Source organism: Anolis carolinensis, chromosome 2, assembly GCF_035594765.1.
Source record: "Anolis carolinensis isolate JA03-04 chromosome 2, rAnoCar3.1.pri, whole genome shotgun sequence".
NCBI lineage: Eukaryota > Metazoa > Chordata > Lepidosauria > Squamata > Dactyloidae > Anolis > Anolis carolinensis.
In genome coordinates, this window is record NC_085842.1 from 9,070,116 (window position 1) to 9,095,513 (window position 25,398).

The 25,398-nt window shown below is 43.0% G+C and overlaps 2 protein-coding genes across 8 annotated transcripts in view; one reads left to right on the forward strand and one right to left on the reverse strand.

Moving 5' to 3' along the window:
- LOC134296957 (zinc finger protein 24-like) overlaps positions 1–25,398 on the reverse strand; it is a 206,608-nt gene that overhangs the window by 178,260 nt on the left and 2,950 nt on the right. For 2 of the 4 annotated variants that reach the window (XM_062973168.1, XM_062973165.1), the window contains exon 1: positions 204–3,476. In XM_062973168.1, coding sequence (XP_062829238.1) covers positions 204–593 — 390 coding nt within the window. In that variant the 5' untranslated portion in view covers positions 594–3,476. The other 2 variants (XM_062973166.1, XM_062973167.1) reach the window with 2 other exon arrangements.
- The window catches only part of LOC107983936 (zinc finger protein 135-like), a 38,716-nt gene continuing 17,074 nt past the window's right edge, over positions 3,757–25,398 (forward strand). Inside the window, exons 1-4 of one of the 4 annotated variants that reach the window (XM_062973074.1) lie at positions 3,757–4,190; positions 5,651–5,769; positions 12,913–13,047; positions 20,925–21,219. In XM_062973074.1, coding sequence (XP_062829144.1) covers positions 3,786–4,190; positions 5,651–5,769; positions 12,913–13,047; positions 20,925–20,928 — 663 coding nt within the window. In that variant the 5' untranslated portion in view covers positions 3,757–3,785 and the 3' untranslated portion in view covers positions 20,929–21,219. Of the gene's footprint in view, positions 4,191–5,650; positions 5,770–12,912; positions 13,048–20,924; positions 24,542–25,398 lie in introns of those variants that run through there. The other 3 variants (XM_062973073.1, XM_062973075.1, XM_062973072.1) reach the window with 3 other exon arrangements.

Genomic DNA, 25,398 nt, shown 5'->3' on the forward strand with positions numbered 1-25,398 from the left:
ATCATTGTCTATGTTCTATCTTGAGCAGAGCATCAACCAAGCTGACGGTAGAGATGGAGGGGCAGAGCAGGTGGGGAGAGAGGCCGAGGGAGCAGGGCCTTGCTTATCCCCCACATCGGTCCCATCTTGGAAGAAAGGCAGGATGTATGTTTAACCTGTCCATCAGTCCCCAGGTTAGTGAAACCCAGAGGGAATGCTCTCACCTGTCCTTCCTGCTCCTTGTCCTCGGCCCGACTCAGGAGGAAGCCTTCCGCCAGGGCCACCGCCTGGGAACAGGTCTCTGCCCCACACTCTCGGACCCAGCTCCCCATCTCTGGGGGCAGGATGCTCAGGAACTGCTCCAGGGTCACCAGGTCCAGCACCTCGGCCTTGGTGTGCTGCTCTGGCTTCAGCCACTGGCGGCACAGATCGTGGAGATGACTGCAAACCCCTCTGGGTCCTTCACCCTCTTGGTAGGAGGACTGCCTGAAGCGCTGGCGCTGTGTGTCCGAGCTGTCAAGGTCCACACTCGGGGACTCATGTCTGGTTCTTTCCCAGGATTCCCCACTGCCCCCAGGTCCTGCTTCAGGCCCACGTGAGTTGGGTCTCTCCATGTTGGAACCACTCTGGTGAAGAACCCAACCGTATCCAAGATGTCTTTCCTACTCTTCTTTCTTTCAAGGGAAAGAAATCCCTCCACAGGCTCTACTCCGAAATTCTCAGCCAAAAATCCTCTGTGAAAGAAAGGCAGAATTGAACAAACAGACTTTGGGAGGGTTTTTCTTGGAGGGTTAAGAAACAGGCCCTTGATGTATTCCCAAGCCCTCCTTTCCCTTGGGCCTCTGCTTCTGGAGCCTCAAACCCATCTGGCTTCACCCGGCCTTCCATTGAGCTCTCATTCAGTCCTAATCCACACTCTCCCCCCAGGATTCCTTCAGCGGATGCGGGATGATCCATAGCCTTTCTTGGAAAGAAGAACCAAGAGACTTTGAAACAAGAGTCAAAATGGAAATAACAACTAAAGTAAGAGTATCTGGAAATTCAGATGACAAACAGAAACTGAATCATTTAAGAACAACTATGAAAAAGTATGGAAAGAGATACAAAAAGATGCACAAAGGTGGAAGAATATTAGACCTCTCTCTGTTGGTAAGAATTTGAACAATAAAAACGAATGTATTCTCAAAAATGTTATATTTATTTCAGACAATACCAATTTTGTCAGAAGAAGCACTCTTTGAAGTCTGGAATAAAGAACTGACAAAATTTATTTGGAACCATTAAAACTCAGAATAAAAATTAAAACTTTATAAGATGCAGACGATAGAGGAATGGCATTACCATATAGGAAACTATACTGTGATTCAGCAGCTTGGACGTGGACAAAAGAGAGGATCGTTCTAAAAATGAAAGACTACTTCCAATGTAAGGGACTGATCTAAAATACTGCATATCTGGCATGCATATCTGGTTTATGATACAATGAAATCAGACTCCAGTTTTAAGAAACATCAAATAAGAAATTTATTGATGACAGCATGGAATAAATACAAAATAATTTTTTACCATTAAATTGACACAACCACAACTAAGAACACCTAGGAGAAAATATCTACCTTATAAACAACTATAAGAAAAAGAAACTCTGCAGAAATTAAAAGCACTACAGGAGCAACCAAAAGAAGACTCAACAATGACGTGGTTCCATTATAATCGACTCGAATAGAGACTTCGTCTAGACAACAAAAGGGATAGACGAGAATTGGAGAATCAGCGGAACCAACTGCTACAGACAAAAAACAAGCCAATTGGGAAGCTGCATCAATTTCTTCTGAAAGATTTTACAATTGATGAAAAAATAAAAGAACCTATGATTCAGTGGGTGAAAAGCATAGGCTGAGCAGTAAGTCTACGAGAATAGGAAGCGCTCTGGAAAAAATGACTAAAATTTACAAGGAGTCACACCATCAAATTAAATTTAAACAAAATGATACATAGATGGTGCATAACTCCAGAAAAACTCTCAAATACACACACACACGAGATATGTTGGGATTTGCCCAAAAGGTAAAGAATTCTGGATAAAAATCCACAGAGACATGGAAACTGTACTAGAGTACAAAATCCCATTAAAACCAGAACTTTTTCTACTGGGGTTATTAGACAAACAGACATTGAAACATCAAGAAAGAATCTTTATTTATGTGACAACAGAAGCAAGGGCAGAATATGCAAAACTATGGAAACAACAGAACATACCAACAGCAGAAAACTGGATGACAAAAGGTTTTAAAATGGCCAAAAAGGACAAAGCTGCACAATAAACAAATACACAGAAAATTCAAGAAGAATGGAAACCCTTCACTGAATTCATAAAGAACCAAAGGAAAATGACCACATCAAGATCTGTTGACTAAAATAGTATTATAGTACAGTTACATTTAGTACAAAATGTAACTGTACTATTAATACTATTTTAGTCAACAGATCTTGCTGTGGTCATTTATTCAAGAGACTTTGAATAATTGACTTATCAGCACTCTTTGATAAGAATATAAAAGGTTGCAAGCCATGTTAGATATTTTAGAGTGAAACATTTATATACAAATACATATTTGTGTAGTGTTTAAATAAAAGAAGAAAAGATAACAAACATAGTGAATTATCACCCAGACAACACTAATTTACTAACGAATGGAATTGATATTTTAGATCTATATGGCAGTCGTTATAATGAGATGAAATACATGCAAAGAACGGGAAGGGAAGGTGGAAAGGAGATCGGATAGGCAAGACTACCGGTTTTGAGGACAAGAGTGCATTTGTTTCTGTCTCAGAGGACATTTGGATCTTCCAGAACTTGAGACCGTGTGTCTAATAAGAGGGTTTGGGTTAAAGAGATGGATGCAATCGCTATAACAAGGGCAAGGCTTCTCTTTCCCCCTCCATCCCCAGAAGACATTGATATCGTTCTTTTGTTTAATATTTTAAAATATACACCATTGGTTATACTAGGGGTCCCCAAACTTTTTAAACAGGGGGCCAGTTCACAATCCTTTGGACCGTTGGAGGGCTGGACTATAGTAATAATAATAACAAAACAACAACAACAATAAAAAAGAGGGTTGGAAGAGACCCTTTGGGCCATTGATTCCAATCCCCTTCTGCTTTTGTGCAGCGAAAGCACAAGCAAAGCACCCCTGACAGATGGCCACCCAGCCTCAATAATAATAATAATAATAATAATAATAATAATAATAATAATAATAATAAAGAGGGTTGGAAGAGACCCCTTGGGCCATTTAGTCCAACCCCCTTCTGCCCTTGTCCCGTGGGGGCCGGATAAATGGCTTCGATGGGCCGCATCCGGCCCCCGGGCCTTTAGTTTGGGGACCCCTGGGTTATACAGTAGACCCATAATATTTAATATTCAAAACAATTCTAATTTTTGCATCCAGTTATTTTCAGACATACACACATATACCCCCCCCCCCCCGCCATTTCTTTTATACATCTTTTATATATCTTCAACTTCCATGTCCTCTTGTGGGGGTCATTCCCCATCCTTCTTTTTGAATCCTCTTCCAATAATTTCTCTCCCTTCATCGTCGAAATCCCTTTGTTTCCTTATCCTTTTTTAACTTTTAATTTCAAATGCCAGCTGATCGTGTGTTGCCAATGCCCGTTCTTCCTGAGGCGAGAGAGAGAGAGAGAACCTGAGGGAAGGAAAGAGGCCCTCAACACGCCTTTCCCGCCTCTCGCCCGGCTGAGGCCTCGGCCTTCCCAACGGTCGCTTAGCCAGTCACATGACCCGCAGGCGGGAAGGCGAGGGCGGGTCTGCCTGGAGACCGGTGACGCTGCGGCAGGAGCCCGGTTCCCATTGGCCGCTCCCAGGAATGACCGTTAGTGGCAGGACGGGGGAAAACAGCGCCGCGGGAGATTCTGCCCGGAGACCGATGACGCCGGAGAGGAAGGCGGGTTCCCATTGGAGGCAAAGAAAGGAGGAGCGTCTCTGTCTGCCTGTCTGTGTCGGTCTCCGTTCAAGTGCCGCGAAGCCCCGCCCCTCTATGGGCATCCTGCCCACGGCCGCCATGTTCGGTCCGGGCGGAAGTCCACCGAGGAAGAGGAAGCCTCTTCCTAGAGAGGCTGAGGACGAGCGGGGTCCCGGTGAGCGCACTTCCGGAGGAGCGAGCGAGCGAGGAGGAGGAGGAGTGAGTGCGTGTGAGGGGGGCTGTGTGGGTCCCCGAGTCTGCCCCCCCCCCGGCTGGGGACTCCGGGCTTTGAATGTTTTTGATGGATATTCACTTCACTTCACTTTACAGTAGAGTCTCACTTATCCAACACTCGCTTATCCAACGTTCTGGATTATCCAACGCATTTTTGTAGTCAATGTTTTCAATACATCGTGATATTTTGGTGCTAAATTCGTAAATACAGTCATTACTACGTAGCATTACTGCGTATTGAACTACTTTTTCTGTCCAATTTGTTGTTTAACATGATGTTTTGGTGCTTAATTTGTAAAATCATAACCTAATTTGATGTTTAATAGGCTTTTCCTTAATGCCTCCTTATGATCTAACATATTCGCTTATCCAACGTTCTGCCGGCCCGTTTATGTTGGATAAGTGAGACTCTACTGTATTTCTTAATTAGTCGCTCTCCACCAGAGTGCTCCAAGCGACTTACAATTTAAAATATCATTCCACAATATAAAAAACATTCATCATAAAAACATTCAACCTAAAAACATTCAACAGTGACTATTAACTGTGATTCTTTTGTGCTGTTTGTGTTTAATTACCGTATGTTTTAATGTTTACATATTGGTATATTTTAAGTTGTATACTAATGCTTTTATGTCAAGCCGCTTTGAGTCCCCTTTGGGAAGATAGATACAGTGGGGTATAACAACAACAACACAGCTGTAAGCAGTTTTGGTTCTTGGTCAATGGACTGAGCAATTCAAGTCCAACCTTCACCCCATCCATCTCTCCATTAAACTGATGAAATCATTTTTCCAATCTCTTTTGGGCTGATGAGTTAGAAACCCAGAGCTCAGTGATAGATTCTCCTGAATTAACCAACTGGCCCCCTGTTTCAGTTGCAGGCCTGATAGTTGGTATAAAAATGGAAAGGCGGATGGGTCAGATTTAATTATCCCAGAGATTTTGAAATCAGACCCTGATCTTGGTGGCAGTCTTCACCATCATTAACAACACAGGCATCCTACAAAACAGTTGACGATTTGCCGTTATAGTTCCAATCTACAAAAAGGGTGACCCTCCCGATCCTTCCAATTACCGGCCAATTAGCCTTCTATCGGTAATTGGAAAGCTTTGTGCAAAATTCTTATTAATAAAGGTGCAAACCTGGCTGGACCGGAACAAAACCATCAGCCCTGAGCAAACTGGATTCCGTAAGGATAACTCAACCTTGGATCACTGCTTAGTACTTTCTCAAATATTCCACGTGTTACTGCATTACTCCCAGTTTTTGATCTCTGTTACCCTGACATCCATTGCTTAAACTACTAAAAAGAATTCCCCCCAAAAGTTGATCTATCTTCCCTGTTATTGTCCATTATTTTCAAACCCAATAGTCCTGCCTTCCTTCTTCAATCATCTCCTTGTATTTGATCTTTGTTCAATTGCTTGTCTTTTCTTTTTAGTATTTATACCCCGTCCTTCTCGCTTCAAAGGGGACTCAGAGCGGCTTTACCAAACACACACACGGCAAACGTCCAATTCCTGATTCTACAATTAACAAGGACACACAACACAGACAGAGGTAAAGACAGTGTTTTCCCATCTTATTTCCGGCATCTTGGAGGCTGTTCTTGACTGGGGGGGGGGGGGGTGCTGTTGCTCCATCTTCCATGCTGAGGAGCATCCTCTCAATTGATGTCTTTAAGGACACCTTTATTACCTCCCCACTGAAAGCGGTACCTATTTATCTACTCACATTTTCAATCTGCTAGGTGGGCAGGTGAACAGGGGCTAACAACGGGTGCTCACCCCGACCCGGGCTCGAACTCTCGACCTCTTGATCAGCATGATTTTTCTACAGCACACAGCGGTTTATCCTGCTGTGCTAAGCCTGTTTGTCTGTATCAGTTAGATATTCCTGTTCCGATGCAATAGCGTAAACATTATAATCAAATGCTTACTGGTAGAGAGTCTTTTTTTGGGGGGGAGGGGTTGCTGTGAGTCTTTCGGGCTGTCTGGCCATGTTCCAGAAGCTTTCTCTCCTGATGTTTTGCCCACACCTGTGGCAGGCATCCTGAGAGGTGTGAGGTATGTTGGGAACTAGGCAAGGGAGGTTTCTAGATCTGTGGAAGGTCCAGGGTGGGAGAAAGGACTCTTGTCTGTTGGAGGCAGGTGTGCATGTTGTAATTAATCACCTTGATTAGCATTCGATGGCCCCGTGGCCTCAAGGCCTGGCTTCTTCCTGTCTGGGAGAATCCTTTGTTTGGAGGTGTTAGCTGTCCCTGACTGTCAGGAGAAAAAACTTCTGGAACATGGCCATACAGCCCGAAAGACTCACAGCAACCCAGTGGGTAAATTTTCATTATTTTCCGTTATGTAATTGCGCAAAGGAGGGAGTTTCCAGGGCTCCTTTCCTCATTACTGGGATTGGGATTAAACTTGATACACTGTTAGAACACATTTACTACTGTTACTCCCCCCCACAAGTTTCCAAACATTTCATTCATTCACCAGTTTTGGGGAATTTTAAAAGGTTTTTATGAAAAACATTTTTTTTAAAAAGCTACAAGAGCGATCTCCTTGAATTTCTATTTTGAAAGATGCCACATAACCAGGGCATCATCCCCCCAAGTTCCATAAAGGTTTGCACATCCACTGATTTTAGGGAATTTTAGGAAACCAACATAAACTTAACAATACTATTTCCCTGGAAGACTCTGTTGGACCAGTGGGCTTATTAACAAAAGACCCTCCTCCTAAATGTACAACAGAGCAACTCCTTTTAATGGTCTTAATGGTTGTTTAATGGTCTTATTGGTTTTAATGGATACTTGTGTTACTTTTTTAGATTTTATGATTTGGTTTTACTTATTTATTATTTATTTAAAGCATTTATATTGCACTCTTCTCACCACGAAGGGGACTCGGGGCGGAGCACAAAATATATACAGCAAACATTCAATGCCAGAACATAAAGTAACTAAAAATACACAAACACTAAAATCAGATTATTTCGACTTTAAAATCAATTGCTTAAAACCATCTCTGAAAAGCCTTTGTCATCTTATTTTATATGTATGTTAGGCATTGAATTTTTCCCATTATGATGTTGTAAACCAATTTTTGTCCCCCCGGGGAGAGAAAAGCGGTATATAAATACAGCCAGCAAATAAATAAATTAATAAATAAATAAATACAGACATATAGATACAGATAGATAGATGTATGTATGTGTGAGTCAAGGAAACTCAAGACACTTGGATGGTCACACGCTATGTTTTGATATGTGCTAGTTTCCTTCAGAGGTGTGTTTTAGGAATGCCAGTTGCACTGGGAATGAGGCTTGTGTTGTTTGTGTCATTGGCACCTCCCTCCCTCCCTTCTCTCCTTCTCTCCCTCAAGGCTAATATTGTCATGAAGACTTTTAAAACAAAGGTTAAAATATCCTGCTCAGACTGAACAGAACATCGCATTTCTGACACCCAAAATGTTATGAATAACATATCAATAACTTTGAAGCAAAGGTTGTTTTTATTGCAAATTCAGTCTGAGAGGTGCAGCAGAACTTTTACAGAACAACAAAGAACAACATTAAACATACAGACATACAGATTATACGCAACTACATTGGATTCACAAACAATCCACAGTTACATTGGCTAACAAACAGACCAAGGGAGGGGGTGACATTTTCACCCAGCATTCGCACACATCTACATGCATCCATCCTCATGCATACAAATATTACCACATCCCTTCTCCCTCCTTGGAGAAGCAGAGGCCAGACCCAGCTTCCACTGCCGCCTGCCAACACCTAGTTCCAAAATGCCAAAACATCAAAACTCCAAAATGCATCCTTTTCTCCTAAGAACAATGCCAAGGATCAGACCCCGACTTCCATACAGCAGAGCTGACTCCCTGCAGCACATCATGACTCCAGAAGGCAGATGCAAACATTAACAGATGCAAACATTTCTCTTATCAGTCACAGTTCTTATCACAGTTTACCAGACAGATCAACTATTTCAGGTCTTATTAGCAGGTTTTAATTACAGTTCCTGAGCAGGTAGTTAATGGTTTGTAGGCCTTAATATTTTAGACTGGTGTCTTCAAATTTACTAACTCACTCATTCCTCTCATTCATACCACATATAATAAATTCCTATTTCATTTGATCTTGTTACAATATCCCCTCTACTCACCAATTGGCCAGGAAGAACCCCAAATTGCTTTTACAGCTATCTGCTGTCTGGTCATGACAGAAGGGTAATGGAGCATGGAATCCTGAAGTCAGAAGAGACCTCGTGGCCCATCCAGTCCAACCCCATTCTACTGAGAAGCAGGAAAATCGCATTCAAAGTACCCCAACAGATGGCCATCCAGCCTCTGCTTCAAAGCCTCCAAAGAAGGAGCCTCTACTAGTTGGCAGGTGGCCATATTTCTCTTTGCAGCGTCAAAAAGCCGCAAGTGCTTCATGAATAATCTGTAAGTGCTGACAGTGTTGTTGTGGAATTTCGTTTGGACGCGGGTGAAGAAAGCAGACTGACAGCAGAAGTTGTCTTCAAGATAGTTTACTTTTGGCCAAGAGCAGGTGACAATGTTAGCTAATGCCCAAAAACCGCAATGCCACACCTTGCCTGTAGTGGCTTTCCAATTTATACAATTTTACAGAGCATGCGCAGAAAGCTAACTGACAATGGAATTTGCTGACTATTATAATCCTTTTGGACATGCGTAGTTGCTTTGTAACTTATATAACTCATCACATCAGGTGAAGTGTCCATAGTTTGCTCCACGTATGCACAATCCTCAGGTGACATGTTCATAGTTCATCCTATGTATGCATCATCCAGGCAGCCAAATCATTACTGCAGTTTGCATGACCTTATATTGTGAGCAAAGAGCAAATGTCAGGCAGAACATGTCCTGTCAACACTTTCATGGAAAAACAAGATTTGTGAGTAAGGGTCATCTAGGTAAGGGATTTTTAGGGTCTTTAAATAAAATATTCAAGAGCTGCTACATTAGTGTAACAAAGAGCAGCTGGTTATAGGGAGCACACCATGCCCCTATCAAAGCAGCCCCACAGGCAGCCAATGAATTTCCAGACTGAATTCAAAGTGCTTTATGCTTCAGGTCCAACCTGTCTTTGAGACTGCATCTCTTTATCAACCGGCACGGGCTTTAAGATCGACTGGAGAAGGAGGCCTGCTCTCGGTCCCACCTCCGTCTCAAGTGGGGACAAGAGAGAGGGCCTTCCTTCTCAGTGGTGGCCCCTCGGCTCTGGAGTGCTCTCTCAAGTGAGATCAGGCTAGCCCTCTCCCTCCCAAACCTTCCGCACACGTTTAATGACCTGGCTATTCCGACAAGCCTTTGTTCATGTTTAGACTCTCTTATAATATACTAGCTGTGCCCGGCCACGCGTTGCTGTGGCTTAGTCTGGTGGTGTTGGTCAGTCTACATTAGGTTGTATTTATGCTGTGACCTCCACCCTTCTTTATATTCACATTAGTAGTAGTATTTGAAGTCTGTTACCTTCTTCAATTTTTGTGTTGATTGATAATTGCTTGAGATCCCTGTTGTCTTTGTTTTGTTGTTAATCGAGACGTCTGCTTCTGCTGAGTGTGGTTTATATTTTTATTGTGGTAGAATAATCTTTTTTTTTTCGCCTGTGTAGGTGTTTATTTTTATTGTTGTTGTGGTGATGAAGATTGGATAAGTTAGATGCTACTGTATTGTTTTTTTGGAGGCCCGGTGTAGCACTGACTGGCCTCTCAGCTTCAGTGCCTGGCTGTTTCTTGCCTGTGAAGGTGTTGATTCTTGCTGTTGTTGTTGTTGTCATTGTTATTGTTGTAATTGTTTTTTTTGGAGGCCAAGTGTGAATGTAGGGATTGGGGAGGTAGATGATCACTGAATGGCCTTGTAGCCTCAGTGCATGGCTGATTCTTGCCTGTGTAGGTGTTTATTATTAGTGGGTGAGTGGATGGATAGATGAGTGGATGGATAGATAGAGTGGGTGCTCTCCTTGTTTCCTTTATTCCTATGCTGTTCCTTTTCTCTGCTCCGATCCTGAGCTCGCTGATAAGAACACACTGGTGAGAAAGGAGGGTAAATATAACCGGATCAATGGTCTTTCTCTCCTTTTTGCTCTTGGCCTTCCGGGCAGAGAGGGAGGGCTCTTGTCCTTGGCATTCCTTCGCTTCCCTTCCCTCCCTCCTTCCTTCATTTTATCCGTCCCAGCCTTTCCTGCCTGCAGAGCCATGGAACTGGGTCAATGGGTTGGATGGTGGGGAAAGGGAGAAGGAAGAGGCCTCTCATTGAAATGCATGAACTCCATGCCATGGGCTGCTGGGATTTGTAGTTTGCATCCAGTCCAACCCCTTTCTTTCTTTTTGTCATGGAGGAAGACCCCACCCAAACCCCTCAGACAGATGGTCATCCGGTTTAGTTGTGTTGTTATAGTCACGATGCGTTGTTGTGAGTTTTGTGGGTCCGGATTGTGGTTTTGTGGTGTGGTTGTGTTGTTACAACTGGGAGGCAAGGCTTTTGCATTGTGTTGCCAAGTTTTTTATTCCTGGGGCGTTTAGTTGTGTTGTTATAGTCATGATGCGTTGTTGTGAGTTTTGTGGGTCCGGATTGTGGTTTTGTGGTGTGGTTGTGTTGTTGTAACCGGGAGGCAAGGCTTTTGCATTGTGTTGCCAAGTTTTGTATTTCTGGGACGTTTAGTTTTGTTGTTATAGTCACTTTATCCTTTTATATATATAGATATGAGAACCTTTAGACTGTTTTTGTTTTAGCACTTTACTATTCTGAGGGCAAATACTGCTGTTTTATCTACAGCAATTGCTGTATTTTATTGTTTTTACCAGGGGGTACTGTGAGTGTATGATGTTTTGTTGACTCTTTGTTGCCCATGCTTTGTTTTGCACTTGTTGTATTTTGTGTCACACCTTGAGTGTTTTCTGAGCCGCCCCGAGTCCCCCATAGAGATGGTGGCGGGATATGAATAAAGTTGTTGTTGTTGTTATAAACACAACAAGATCAGTCCACAGCAGACACTCTGCTGGCTGTTGTATTGGATCACACATCGGACCTTTCCCAAGTGTCTAGGGCTGTGTGATGTATCGGTGATTAATGCAAGCAGATCCCAGTCAGGTGGCCTTCTGCAGCTGGCAGGTGGGGATTTTGTCAGCGCCGATTGTGTTTAAGTGCAGGCCAAGGTTTTTAGGCACTGCACCCAGTGTGCTGATCACCACTGGGACTACCTTGACTGGCTTGTGCTAGAGTCCTTGTAATTCGATCTTTAAATCCTCATATCATGTCAGCTTTTCCAGTTGTTTCTCCTCAATCCTGCTGTCACCTGGAATTGCAATATTGACAATCCATACTTTATTTTTTAACACGACCGTGAGGTCAGGAGTATTGTGCTCCAAAATTCTATCTGAATTCGGAAGTCCCAGATTAGCTTGACATGTTCATTCTCTGTAACGTTTTTGGGCTTGTGATTCCACCAGTTCTTTGTTGCAAGCAGATGGTATTTGTGGCACAAGTTCCAATGAATCATCTGAGCAACGGTGTTATGCCTCTGCTTGTAGTCTGTCTGTGCGATCTTCTTGCAGCAGCTGAATATGGGATCTATTGTTTCATCTGCTTATTATTATTATTTTATTATTGTTGAAGTGGGAATGATTGTATATAGAGTTGTTTAAATGTAATTGAGTTATAGTGTTGCAATGAGAGCTGGAGATTGCATCATGCTGTCTGCTGTCCACTATGCGAGTGTGTAAAGAGTTAACTGTGTATTGCATCAGACAGCAGAGGTGGTTATAAATAGCTTGCTGTGTTATCTGTTCTTCCCTCTGCCCTCTGCCTATTTGCACTCTGTATGTATATGTCGTCTTGAGAGTTTTCCGTTTGTTAGTAAACCTTTTGTAGATAGCCAAACAGGCTTCAGCCTCGTTATTGGTGCCAGTGATTCTTCGTTGATCTTCCGCTACATGTGTGTTTATCCAAACCGCGCGCTCTGACAATTATGACACAGAGAACAAGATAGATATGCTGGATTTCATATCACAAAATCTCAAGTCAAACACTTCCCAAGTGTCTAGGATTGTGTGATGTATTTTCGGATGATGCGCGCAGATCCCAGGAGGGTGGCCTTTTGCAGCTGGCAGATCGTAATTTTGTCAATGTCTATTGTTTCCAAATGCCGGCTGAGATCTTTTGGCACAGCACCCAATGTGCCCATCACCACCGGGACCACCTGCACTGGTTTCTGCCAGAGTCTTTGAAGTTCAATCTTGAGGTCCTGATAGCGGCTGAGTTTTTCCTGTTGTTTTTCGTCAATGCGACTGTCACCTGGGATGGCGACATCAATGATCCAAACCTTGTTCTTTTCCACAACTGTGATGTCTGGTGTGTTGTGTTTCAGAACTTTGTCAGTCTGGATTCGGAAGTCCCACATTTTCCAGTACTTTTGCAGGTTTGTGATCCCACCAGTTCTTTGCTGCTGGCAGGTGGTATTTGAGGCATAAGTTCCAATGAATCATTTGGGCCACATAGTTGTGCCTCTGTATTATTATTATTATTATTATTATTATTATTATTATTATTATTATTATTATTATTATTATTATTATTATTATGGAGCTCCTGATCTGCTGAACTGCTGTTGTTGCTGCTTTTCCCTTTTTGATGGCTTTGTCCTTTTTTGAAATGGCAACAGACCCATAACCCGGACCCTTCCCTCGGCAGAGAGGGCCGTCCTGCGGAAAGAAGGGCGTCTGCAGGGAGGGATTGGCGGAGGCCGTGCAGAAGAAGCTCCAGGCCGAAGTGGAGAAGGACCAGCAGGTGCCAAAAGGTGAGGCGGACTTGGGAGTAGTTTGGGTATCTTTAGCTGAGAGGGAAAGAAAGGCCGAGGGGACAGGAGAGCCAATATGGGGAAGGATGTCCCACTGAGGAGAAAAGGGCAAGTTTTTCCTGCTACTCTGGTGACTAAAATGGAAAGCAGTTGATTCACATTGTGGGAAAGAAGCTTCCAACTAAACATTGGGAAGCATTTCTGGATGGCAAGAGCAGTTCAGCCGTGGAAGCCTGGTCCCTTCTCAGGAGCCTCCCTTCCCAAGCCCTGGCCTTCCACTTCCGGGGACTCCATGTCCCAGAATCCCTGATCTTGGGCCAAGGCAGCTGAGGCTTCTGGGTGCTAAAGTCCAAGAAATCCCAGAGGAATAGAGTTTGGGAATCCCTGCTCAAGAGAGTGGAGGGAATAATGATAATAATAGTAATAGTAATAACTTTATTTCTAACCCTCCCTCTCTCCCCAAAGGGAATGGCTCTCTTGGACTACAACGCCCAGAAACCCTCCTGGCATGAGGGTTGGAGGAACCTGGGAGTTCTATCCCAAGACAAATATCTCCCAAGTCCTTGAGGAGGAGGCGGGGGAGGGGGAGGCGGCAGCCTTGGCCTAGGACTGAGACACGAGGAATCCCCGAAGCCAGAGGGTTGGGAGAGACCCCAAGGGCCACCCAGCCCCACCCCCTTCTGCCAGGCAGGGAAACTCAACCCAAGCCCTCCCGACAGATGGCCATCCAGCCTCTGACTAAATCTTCCAAGAAGGAGCTCCCACTGGATTCCGAGGCAGAGAGTTCCCCTGCGAACAGCTCTTCTTCTTACCCTCAGGAAGTCCTTCCTCGTGTTTAGGAGGAATCCCTTATCCTGCCCTTTGAACTCCTGGCTCCTTTGTCTCAGTCTCCAGAGCAGCAGAAAGGAAGCCTTTCCCCCTCCTCTTCCTCCTCAATGGGGCTTCTTTTCGGATATTGAAACATGGCTGCAGTACAGCCTGGATGACTGACAGAGCTCAGAGGACTCTCCCCTGAGTTCCACGGGGGATAGGGTGGAATATAAATAAAGTTTTATTATAATTTGTCCACCTCGCCTTTGGTCGGCCTCCCTTCCTTTTTCCTTCCATTTTCCCCAGCATCATGATCTTTTCCAAGCTTTCCTGTCTCCTCATGATGTGGTCAAAATACTTCAGCTTTGTCTCTAATATCCTTCCCTCCAGTGAGCAGCCATTGGGCATTATTTCCTGGAGGATGGACTGGGTGGACCTTCTTGCCAAGGTCCAAGGCACGCTCAGGATTTTCCTCCAGCACCAGAGTTCAAAAGCATCTTATCTTCCTTCGCTCAGCCTTCCTTATGGTCCAGCTCTCACAGCCATAGGTCACTATGGGGAATACCATGGCTTTGACTATGTGGACCTTCGTTGCCAGTGTGATGCCTCTGCTCTTCACTATTTTGTCAAGGTTGGCCATTGCTCTCCTCCCAAGAAGTAGACGTCTTCTGATTTCCTGGCTGCAGTGATCTTCGCGCCTAGAAATATAAAGTCTGTCACTGCCTCCACGTTTTCTCCTTCTATTTGCCAGTTGTCAATAGGTGTAGTTGCCATGATCTTGGTTTTCTTGGCGTTTAACTGCAACCCAGCTTTTGCACTTTCTTCTTTCCCCTTGGTGATAAGGCTCCTCAGCTCCTCCTCACTTTCAGCCATCAGAGTGGTATCATCTGCATACCTAAGGTTGTTCATGTTTCTTCCAGCAATTTTAACTCTGGCCTTGGATTCCTCGAGCCCCGCATGTCGCATGATGTGTTCTACGTACAAGTTGAATAGGGAGGGCGATAGTATGCAGCCCTGATGTCCACACTCCTTTCCCAATCTTGAACCCGTCTCCTGTTCCGTGGTCTGTTCTTACTGTGGCTACTTGGTCTTTATACAGATTTCTCAGGAGACAGACAAGGTGACTTGGTATCCCCATACCACCAAGAACATGCCACAGTTTATTATGATCCACACAGTCGAAGGCTTTAGAATAGTCAATAAAGCAGAAGTAGATGTTTTTCTGAAACTCCCTGGCTTCCTCCATTATCCAGCGGATATTGGCAATTTGGTCTCTGGTTCCTCTGCCATTTCTGAACCCAGCTTGGACATCTGGCAGCTCTCGCTCCATGTATTGCTGGAGTCTGCCTTGCAGGATCTTGAGCATTACCTTACTGGCATGGGAAATAAGGGCCACTGGACGGAAGTTAGAGCATTCTTTAGCATTTCCCTTTTTTGGTATGGGGATGTAAATTGATTTTTTTCCAATCTGATGGCCAATCTTGTGTTTTCCATATTTGCTGGCATATGGCATACATCACCCTGACAGCATCACCTTCCAAGATTTCAAAGAGCTCTGCTAGTATCTCATCGTCTCCTGCTGCCTTGTTATTAGCAATGCTTCTTAAGGCCCATTCAACCTCACTCCTCAGGATGTCTGGTTGTAATTCACTCACCACACAGTCGAAGCTATCCTCTATATTATTATCCTTCCTAAACAGATCTTCTGTATATTCTCGCCACCTATTCTTGATCTCTTCATCTTCTGTTAGGTCCCTGCCATCTTTGTTTTTGACAAAGCCCATTTTTTCCTGAAATTTGCCTCCGATGTTTCTGATTTTCCGGAAGAGATCTCTTGTCCTTCCTATCCTATTGTCTTCTTCCACTTCCATGAATTGCTTGTTCAAAAATAGTTCCTTGTCTCTCCTGGCTAACCTCTGGAATTGTGCATTTAATTGGGCATATCTCCCCCTATCGCTGTTTTCTTTCACCTTCCTTTTTTCTTGGGCTACATCCAGTGTCTCAGTAGACAACCATCTTGCCTTCTTGATTTTCTTTTTCTTTGGGACGTACTTTGTTGCTGCCTTCTGAACAATGTTGTGGACTTCTGTCCATAGTTCTTCTGGGACTATTTATTAAATCTAGTCCCTGAAATCTATTCTTCACCTCCACTGCATATTCACTGGGAATATTTGTGAGATCATATCTAATTGGTCTGTGTATTTTCCCCATTCTCTTTAGTCTGATTCTAAATTTTGTAATAAGAAGTTCGTGATCTGAACTATAGTCAGCTCCAGGTCTTGTTTTCACCGACTGGATGGATGTCCGCCACCTTTGGCTGCAAAGGATGTAGTCAATCTGATTTCGGTGTTGACCATCTGGTGAAGTCCATGTGTAAAGCCGTCTTTTAGGTTGTTGGAAGAGAGTGTTTGTTATGCACATTGAGTTTTCCTGGCAAAATTCTATCAGCCTACGTCCTACTTCATTTTGTTGTCCCAGACCATGCTTGCCTGTGATCCCGGTTATCATTTGACTGCCCACCTTAGCATTCCAATCTCCTGTAATGAGAATAATGTCTCTTTTTGGTGTGTTATCCATTAAGTGTTGTAGATCCTCGTAGAACCTATCTAATTCTACTTCTTCAGAAACTGTGGTTGGGGTATATGTTTAGATCACTGTGATGTTAAATGGCTTGCCTTTAACTCAAATTGAGATCATTCTATCATTTTTTGGGTTGTATCCAATTACTGCTTTCGCAACTTTATTATTAACTATGAAGTCTACTCCATTTCCTCGGTGTTCCTCTTGTCCGCAGTAGTAGATCTGGTGGTCATCTTTTGTGTAGTGGCCCATTCCAGTTCATTTCAGTTCACTGACTCCCAGAATGTCTATCTTTTTATTTAGATATGTGATATATTTTTATATATATGTAAGGCATTGAATTTTGCCGTTTATTATGTTGTAAACCGCTTTGAGTCCCCCCAGGGGTGAGAAAAGCGGTATAGAAATGCAGATGATAATAATCTATATATATAAAAGAGTGATGGCATCAGGGCAGTGGACAAAACAACAAAACTACAGGCCCCCCAACTTCGAAATTTGACAACACAACCCATCATCCACGCCTCTAGGTTGATACAACAAAAAGAAAAGAAAAATAAAGTCCTAATTAGAGGGAGAGCAATAATTGTTTTTATCCAATTGCTGCCAGTTTAGAGGGCTAATCTCTGCCCACTTCGTTGCCTAGCAACCAAGGGACAGCCAGGTTTCAGTTAGGGGACAGGCAAATTTAGGCCTCACTTAGGCTTCTTCCACAGATTATCTAATTTGCACTGGATTATATGGCAGTGTAGACTCAAGGCCCTTCCACACAGCTATATAACCCATTTATAATCTTATATTATCTGCTTTGCACTGGATTATCTTGACTCCACACTTCCATATAATCCACTTCAGTGTGCATTTTATACAACTGTGAAGAAGGGGCCTCATATAATCCAGTTCTAAGCATATAATATAAGATGATCAATATACAGTAGACTCTCACTTATCCAACATAAACAGGCCGGCAGGATAAGTAAATATATTGGATAATAAGAAGGGATTCAGGAAAAGCTGATTAAACATCAAATTAGGTAATCGTTATACAAATTAAGCATCAAAACATCATATTATACAACAAATTTGACAGAAAAGGTAGTTCCATGTGCAGTAATGCTATGTAGTAATTACAGTAGAGTCTCACTTATCCAACGTTCTGGATTATCCAATGCATTTTTGTAGTCAATGTTTTCAATATATCATGATATATTGCTAAATTCATAAATACAGTAATTACTACATAGCATTACTGCGTATTGAACTACTTTTTCTGCCAAATTTGTTGTCTAACATGATGTTTTGGTGTTTCATTTGTAAAATCATAACCTAATTTGATATTTAATAGGCTTTTCCTTAATGCCTCCTTATTATCCAACATATTCGGTTATCCAACATTTTGCCAGCCCACTTATGTTGGATAAGTGAGACTCTACTGTACTGTATTTACAAATTTACCAGTAAAATATCACAATGAATTTGAAACACTGACTACAAAAACATTGATTATGAAAAGGCGGACTGTGTTGGATAATCCAGAACATTGTATAATCGAATGTTGGATAAGTGAGATTCTACTTTGATATGAAATAATTTCTAGGATAGAATAATGCAGAACAATATAATCTCTAAAACCAGAATAGTAATAAAGAAATAAAGAAATAAAGAAAGTAAATAAAGCAAGGAAATTGGAAATTCCACAAAGGAAACAATCAGGGCCAGCTAACACCTCCCAAGAAAGGATTCTTCCAGAAAGGAAGCTGAGAAGGCAGTGAAGCACTATGTATTACCGAAGTCATTATTATTACTATCATTACTATCCTTACTATTATTATTATTATTATTATTATTATTGTGTTGCGGTCAACCGTGAAAATGAATACAATCTGGCTCCAAGTATTCAAAAACACTAAAATCAGAATATATAAAAATTAATGTGGTATAATAAAACAGAACAATACAATCTCTAAAATCAGAACACTAAATAAAGAACAACACTCTGAAAATAGGGGAATTCCACACAGAAAACAATCAGGGCCAGCTAACACCTCCCAACAAAGGATTCCCATCATCAAAGTCTGGCCAATCCTCTGTTTTCTCAGGGCCACAGACAGTAGAAGCACATAAAATATCGCAAACAACACCACTCTGAAAACAAGGTAATTCCAGACAGGAAACAATCAGGGCCAGCTAACACCTCCCAACAAAAAAATCACTCAGGGAGGAAACAGCTAGGCTTTAAATCTGCAAGGCCATTACATCCTAATCATTTTTCCTAATTGCAGCATTCATACTTGCCTCCAACAGACAAAAAAAAACCAATCAGAAATATTGTATATTCACAACCTTTAGGAAATAATGTCCCCTGATGGCACAGCATGTTAAAGCGCTGAGCTGCTGAACTTCTGGACCGAAAGGCCGCAGGTTTGAATTGGGGGAGCGGAGAGAGCCCCCACTGTTAGCCCCAGCTTCTGCCAACCCAGAAGTTCAAAAACATGTAAATGTGAGTGCATCAATAGGTACTGCTCCGGTGGGAAGGTAACGCTGCTCCATGCAGTCATCCCACATGACCTTGGAGGAGTCTACAGACAACGACGGCTCTTCGGCTTAGAAATGGAGATGAGCACCAACCCCCAGAATCAGACATGACTGGACTTAACGTCAGGGGAAAACGTTTACCCTTTACCTTAACTACCACCAATTTCTCAATACTTTATTTCCCATACCACCATTCTTCGCCACAGCAACGCGTGGCTGGGCACAGCTAGTAATAATAATAATAATAATAATAATAATAATAATAATAATAATAAGAAGAAGAAGAAGAAGAAGAAGAAGAAGAGAACACCTCTTTGGTGTGAGAGAATCAGCCATCTACAAAGACATGGCCTAGGGGAAGCCAAGCACTTGGACACAGAGAACACAGAAATGTTGGATCCCTCTGACAATCACCATGTCAGACTACACAGAGAAGCCATTGAAATCCACAAGCATGTGGACAATTTCAACAGAAAGGAGAAAACCATGAAATCGAACACAGTCTGGTTACCAGTATTAACAGATATTATACATATATATACACACACACACATATAAACCCCACTTGCCTAGTTTCCAACCTCTGAGGATGCCTGCCATAGATACGGGCAAAAGATTAGGAGAGGATGCTTTTGGAACATGGCCATACAGCCCAGAAAACTCACAGAAACAAAGTTATCAGACCTCCAATATGAAAACTGATGCCTCACAGGAGATTGGAATTAAGTGTTTTCACCAAAGGAAGACAAACTCTTGGGGAGGGGGCTGCTAAAGAATATACTGTATATACTCAAGTATAAGCCTAGTTTTTAGCCCTTTTTTAGGTTGAAAAAGCCCCCCTTGGCTTCTACTCGGGTGCTTTCCTGCCAGGACCCTCAGCTCTCCGCACAGCAACCCAGCTCTCCTGCCTCTCCTGCTCTCTTCTTTCTCGTGCAGTGTGCACCTTCCTCTCCTTCTCGGCACTCGTCTTTTCCACTTTTCTTTATTCATATACACACAGCATTTCCCCCAAAATGTATACTGAAAATATAAACTATGATGATTACTGTAAGCACGTTTACATTGAAGGAGGTTAGAATAATGATTTAATCAGAGTTGGAAAATCTTAAATTTTAAATTACAGTTGTATGTAAATATTGAAAAACATTTGACCTACTGATGCCTCCATTAATATAATTTTGTTGCTATCTACCCCACCTTTCTCTAACACTGGGACTCAGTGTTAAGATACAACATGAAGATAAAATATTAATTAATAATATCAAAATTCAACAGACTTTTAAACATTATTACAGTAATTTATATAAGGCTGACCACATATCTCTAGAAGACATTGAGAATAATTTAATTCAGTTTTTTTTCCGTGTCAGGAGCAAACGGAGTTGCTTCTGGAGTGAGAATTGGCTGTCTGCAAGGACGTTGCCCAGGGGACGCCCGGATGTTTTGATGCTTTACCATCCTTGTGGGAGGCTTGTCTCATGTCCCCGCATGGAGCTGGAGCTGACAGAGGGAGCTCATCCACACTCTCCCCGGGTGGGATTCGAACCTGGCAGCCTTCAGGTCAGCAACCCAACCTTCAAGTCACAAGGCTTTTATCACCTAGGCCACCGGAGGCTCCACATTTAATTCAGTGAAAGATGTCAAAAATAAATGAAACACAAAATCAAATGTTCACAGTTCACAGCCTGTTATACCTGCAACTTTGCTGTATTGTTGGATTTTAATTGGCAGGGTTGGATTTTATTTTACGCAGAGAATCTTTGGGCACCATCCTCTTTGTAGCTGAGGAGGGATTGTTCGTTGTTGGGCAAGTGTTAAAGCATTTCTCACCAGGCAATGCGCACCTTCCCTCTTCCCCTGGGTTTGTTACAGCACGAGACTTGTTCTTCATGTTCCATGAGATCTTTCTCTGTTCAACTCCTGAAGACATTTTCTTCTCATTTGTCTGGCAGGTAACTTCTGAACAATTTCTGCGAAGAACATCTTGTGAGAGCTTTGCCCGAGGAGTGCTCTAAGTCTAAAGTAACTTCAAGATGCACAGCAATGACAAGAAGAAGAAATAAGTAGTAGAAAAATACATTTCAAGCTACATACCTGTACAATTAAGAAGGGAAAATAAGATTGTGCTGTAAAAAGAGAAGCTTCCTGAAAGTGAGAAGAAGGCTACAGCAATACATAGACTGTGCTGTTCGAGAGGTTATATCTGTGAACCCCTGGCATGATATTTGAATTATAAATATAAAAGAATGGCAAGTCCTCTACCTCCCTATCCTAGAACACACACAGGGGAGAAGTTACATCAATGTATGGAATGTGGGAAACAATTTGATTGGAAAAGTTCTCTTACCGTACATGAACGGACCCACACAGGGGAGAAGCCCTATAAATGCATGGAATGTGGAGAAAGCTTCAGTCACAGTGGCAATCTACGTTCCCATCAAAGGACCCACACAGGGGAGAAGCCCTATAAATGCATGGAATGTGGAGAAAGCTTCAGTCACAGTGGACATCTACGTTCCCATCAAAGGACCCACACAGGGGAGAAGCCCTATAAATGCAAGGAATGTGGAGAAAGCTTCAGTCGCAATGGTAATCTACATTCCCATCAAAGGACCCACACAGGGGAGAAGCCATATAAATGCATGGAATGTGGAAAGAGCTTCAGTCAGAGTTATAGTCTGCGTATCCATCAAAGGATCCACACAGGGGAGAAGCCATATAAATGCATGGAATGTGGAGAAAGCTTCAGTCGGAGTGGCAGTCTACGTTCCCATCAAAGGACCCACACAGGGGAGAAGCCAAATAAATGCATAGAATGTGGAGAAAGCTTCAGTCACAGTGGCAGTCTACGTTCCCATCAAAGGACCCACACAGGGGAGAAGCCATATAAATGCATGGAATGTGGAGAAAGCTTCAGTCACAGTGGCAGTCTACGTTCCCATGAAAGGACCCACACAGGGGAGAAGCCATATAAATGCATGGAATGTGGAGAAAGCTTCAGTGACAGTGGCAGTCTACGTTCCCATCAAAGGACCCACACAGGGGAGAAGCCATATAAATGCATAGAATGTGGAGAAAGCTTCAGTCACAGTGGCAGTCTACGTTCCCATCAAAGGACCCACACAGGGGAGAAGCCATATAAATGCATGGAATGTGGAGAAAGCTTCAGTGACAGTGGCAATCTACGTTCCCATCAGAGGACCCACACAGGGGAGAAGCCATATAAATGCTTGGAATGTGAAAAGAGCTTCAGTCAGAGTGGCAGTCTACATTCCCATCAAAGGATCCACACAGGGGAGAAGCCACATAAATGCTTGGAATGTGGAAAGAGCTTCCGTCATTGTAGCAATCTGCGTACCCATCAAAGGATCCACACAGGGGAGAAGCCACATAAATGCATGGAATGTGGAAAGAGCTTCTGTCAGAGTGGCCATCTACGTTCTCATCAAAGAATCCACACAGGGGAGAAGCCCTATAAATGCATGGAATGTGGAGAAAGCTTCAGTCGCAGTGATAATCTACGTTCCCATCAAAGGACCCACACGGGAGAAATCACCTTAATGCACGGAATATGAAAAGTGCTTTAGAGAAAGTTCAGCATACATTAGACATCACAGAACTCATGCTCTGCTAGAGGAGATGAGCCTTTGAGTTTCCGTGCTATCTTTAAAAAGCATTGGAAGGAAAGATGAAAGCCAGCACCTTGCTCTCTCTCCTCCAGAACTGCAGTTTGTGTGGCCTTGGTTGACGGCTACTGGGAGCAGGTGTCACTCAGAGGGGCTCTTTTCTCAGGATTTCAGCAAGCTTGGAAGGGGTTCACCTAACCTCCTCCCCAAGGAGACCCATCGCAGGCTTCTAGGATGATATGTGAAGGTTTGCTGAAATGAGCAGCAGCTGAGATCTCTGGATAAAAGGGTTGTGAAAAAGAATAGCTCTTTGGTTGCAGATAACGTCTTATCTTCATATGTCTTGGGTCTTCTGCATTCAATTGCATGTTTGCCGTGCAGGTGCATGTGTACTGTATGTACTGTGATCCGTCCTTAGTCCCTTTGGGGGGATAGGGCAGAATATAAATGAAGTGTTATTATTATTACTGCCCCTTGGTTGAAATTTTGGGCACTAGTCCTATACCTTTAACCCTTGTCTGGACTTTGTTGTATCCTGAATCATTGACTCTAAATTCTGGACTGACGTTTTGGTTTGGACTTGGACTTTGTTTGTATCCCTGGCTTTCTAGCTTGACTTTGGGACTCTGTTTGTACTCTTGATTTCTTGGTTGTTATTTGATCAATTATGCTGAATGAACTCCTGGCATGTGACTAGTGGACTGTAACCTTGGCTCCTGACCTGGATCTGCAGTACTCAACTTGTCTGCATTAATTGGACTCTTGACCTGCACTTGTGTTCATTGTTCCTTCGACTGTGTTGCTGCAATTGTATTATTTTTGCTCAGTGGTTCCCAACCTTTTCTTAACTGAGGATCACTTGACCAGAGACCACTCTCCAAAATTAGTGCCAAAAGGGTTACAAATCAGATTTTGGTCAGCTTTAGATTTGGTTTGGTTATTTGGGGTGCTGATTCAGAAAACTGCATTGGAGAGACCACATCAGCTCTATTTCTTGATACAGAACATATGCCACCCAGTAGTCGCCATCTGCTCGCCCACAGAAAACCATATTTAATAAGCCTCAGCACTATTAAGAGGGTTTCGCGAGACCAGTCACTCTCATTGCAACCTTGTAGTAATGGTGAGGCTGTGGACCCTATTTGAGTTATTGCGGACCACAGCTAGTCCACAGACCACAGTTTGGGAACTGCTGTTTTCGCCGGATTGAAGACTTTAATTTTCCTATAACTAGCGTTGCTGTGGCTAGGGCTTAATTTTTCTTTTCTTTTTGTTGTATGAATGTAGAGGCATGGATGAGAGGTTGTGCTGTCAATTTTTGAGGTTGTGGGGCGTTTAGTTTAGTTGTTTTGTCCGGTGCCGTGATTCCATTACCCTTTTATATATAGAGAGATATGGTCCTGACTTATCTTGAGTTTGTTTATTAAACCTCAGACTTTATACCGAGAGAGCCCCGGAATATGAGACCATTTCTCTTGCTTTGTGTGTACTTATCCCTATGTAGAGTGAACCCATTTGCATATTTGGGACTGTTTAATCACCACCTTTGGCAAAGGGTCCATTAGGATACACAGCATATCTCCCCAAGTGCAGGGAATGGAAGACAAAGAATGATGACAAAGACTGATGAAGATTCATGAATCCGTTGAAATGGACTTATTAACTAAATTGAAGAAGTAGAGTATAGAATAGCATTGAAAGGAAATAGAGATCCAAATCATATAGTTAGAGTTTTGTAGACTAGTGTTTGTAGTCCGTTAGTTTGGTTCTTGTGCAAAATATGTGTCCTACTTCACTTTAAATTTGTTTAGCAGTACCTTAAAATGTACCAAAATTATAATTTGTGTAAAAAAAATTAAATACCAAAATTATAATTTGCATCAACATGCTTTGTTTTGTTTCTGTTTTTGTTTTTTGTCTTTGAATAAAAATTGTTTATTTTATGAAGTGTGATACATCACATTAAAAAGCCAATGTGATTCTAGGCTGTAGGAATGGGAGCATGATGTCTAAATCCGGGTCAGTTTTAGTCAACTCTCTTCTATACTTTGATCAGACCTGCCCTGGAATAACCCTGTGTCCAGATCTGAGCAGCGCAATTCAAGCAAGAGTTCGAGATGCTAGAATGTCTCCAAAGAAGGGCTCTAGGGAATGGCTGAGGGAGTTGGGTGTGTTTAGTTCGGAGGGAAAAAAGGCCGAGGAGACAAGAGAGCCAACATTTGGAAGGATGTCCCATTGAGGAGAAAAGGGCAAGTTTAGCCATGGAAGCCTGGTCCCTTCTCAGGAGCCTCCCTTCCAAGCCCTGGCCTTCCACCTCCTGGGGACTCCATGTCCCAGAATCCCTGATCTTCACAGAATAGTAGAGTTGGAAGAGACCTCATGGGCCATCCAGTCCAACCCCCTGCCAAGAAGCAGGAAATCGCATTCAAAGCACCCCTGACAGATGGCCATCCAGCCTCTGCTTAAAAGCCTCCAAAGAAGGAGCCTCCACCACAGTCCGGGGAGAGTTCCACTGCCGAACAGCCCTTCTCACAGTCAGGAAGTTCTTCCTGATGTTCAGGTGGAATCTCCTTTCCTGTAGTTTGAAGCCATTGTTTCGTGTCCTAGTCTGCAGGGCAGCAGAAAACAAGCTTGCTCCCTCCTCCCAGAAATCCTGGAGGAATGGAGTCTGGGAATCCCTGCTCCAGAGAGTGAAGGGAATGCCTCTCTTGGACTACAACTCCCTTCACCCCTGCAGAAAGTCCTAGCAGGAGTGTTGGAGGATCCTGGGAGTTGTAGTCCAAGACAAATATATCTCCCA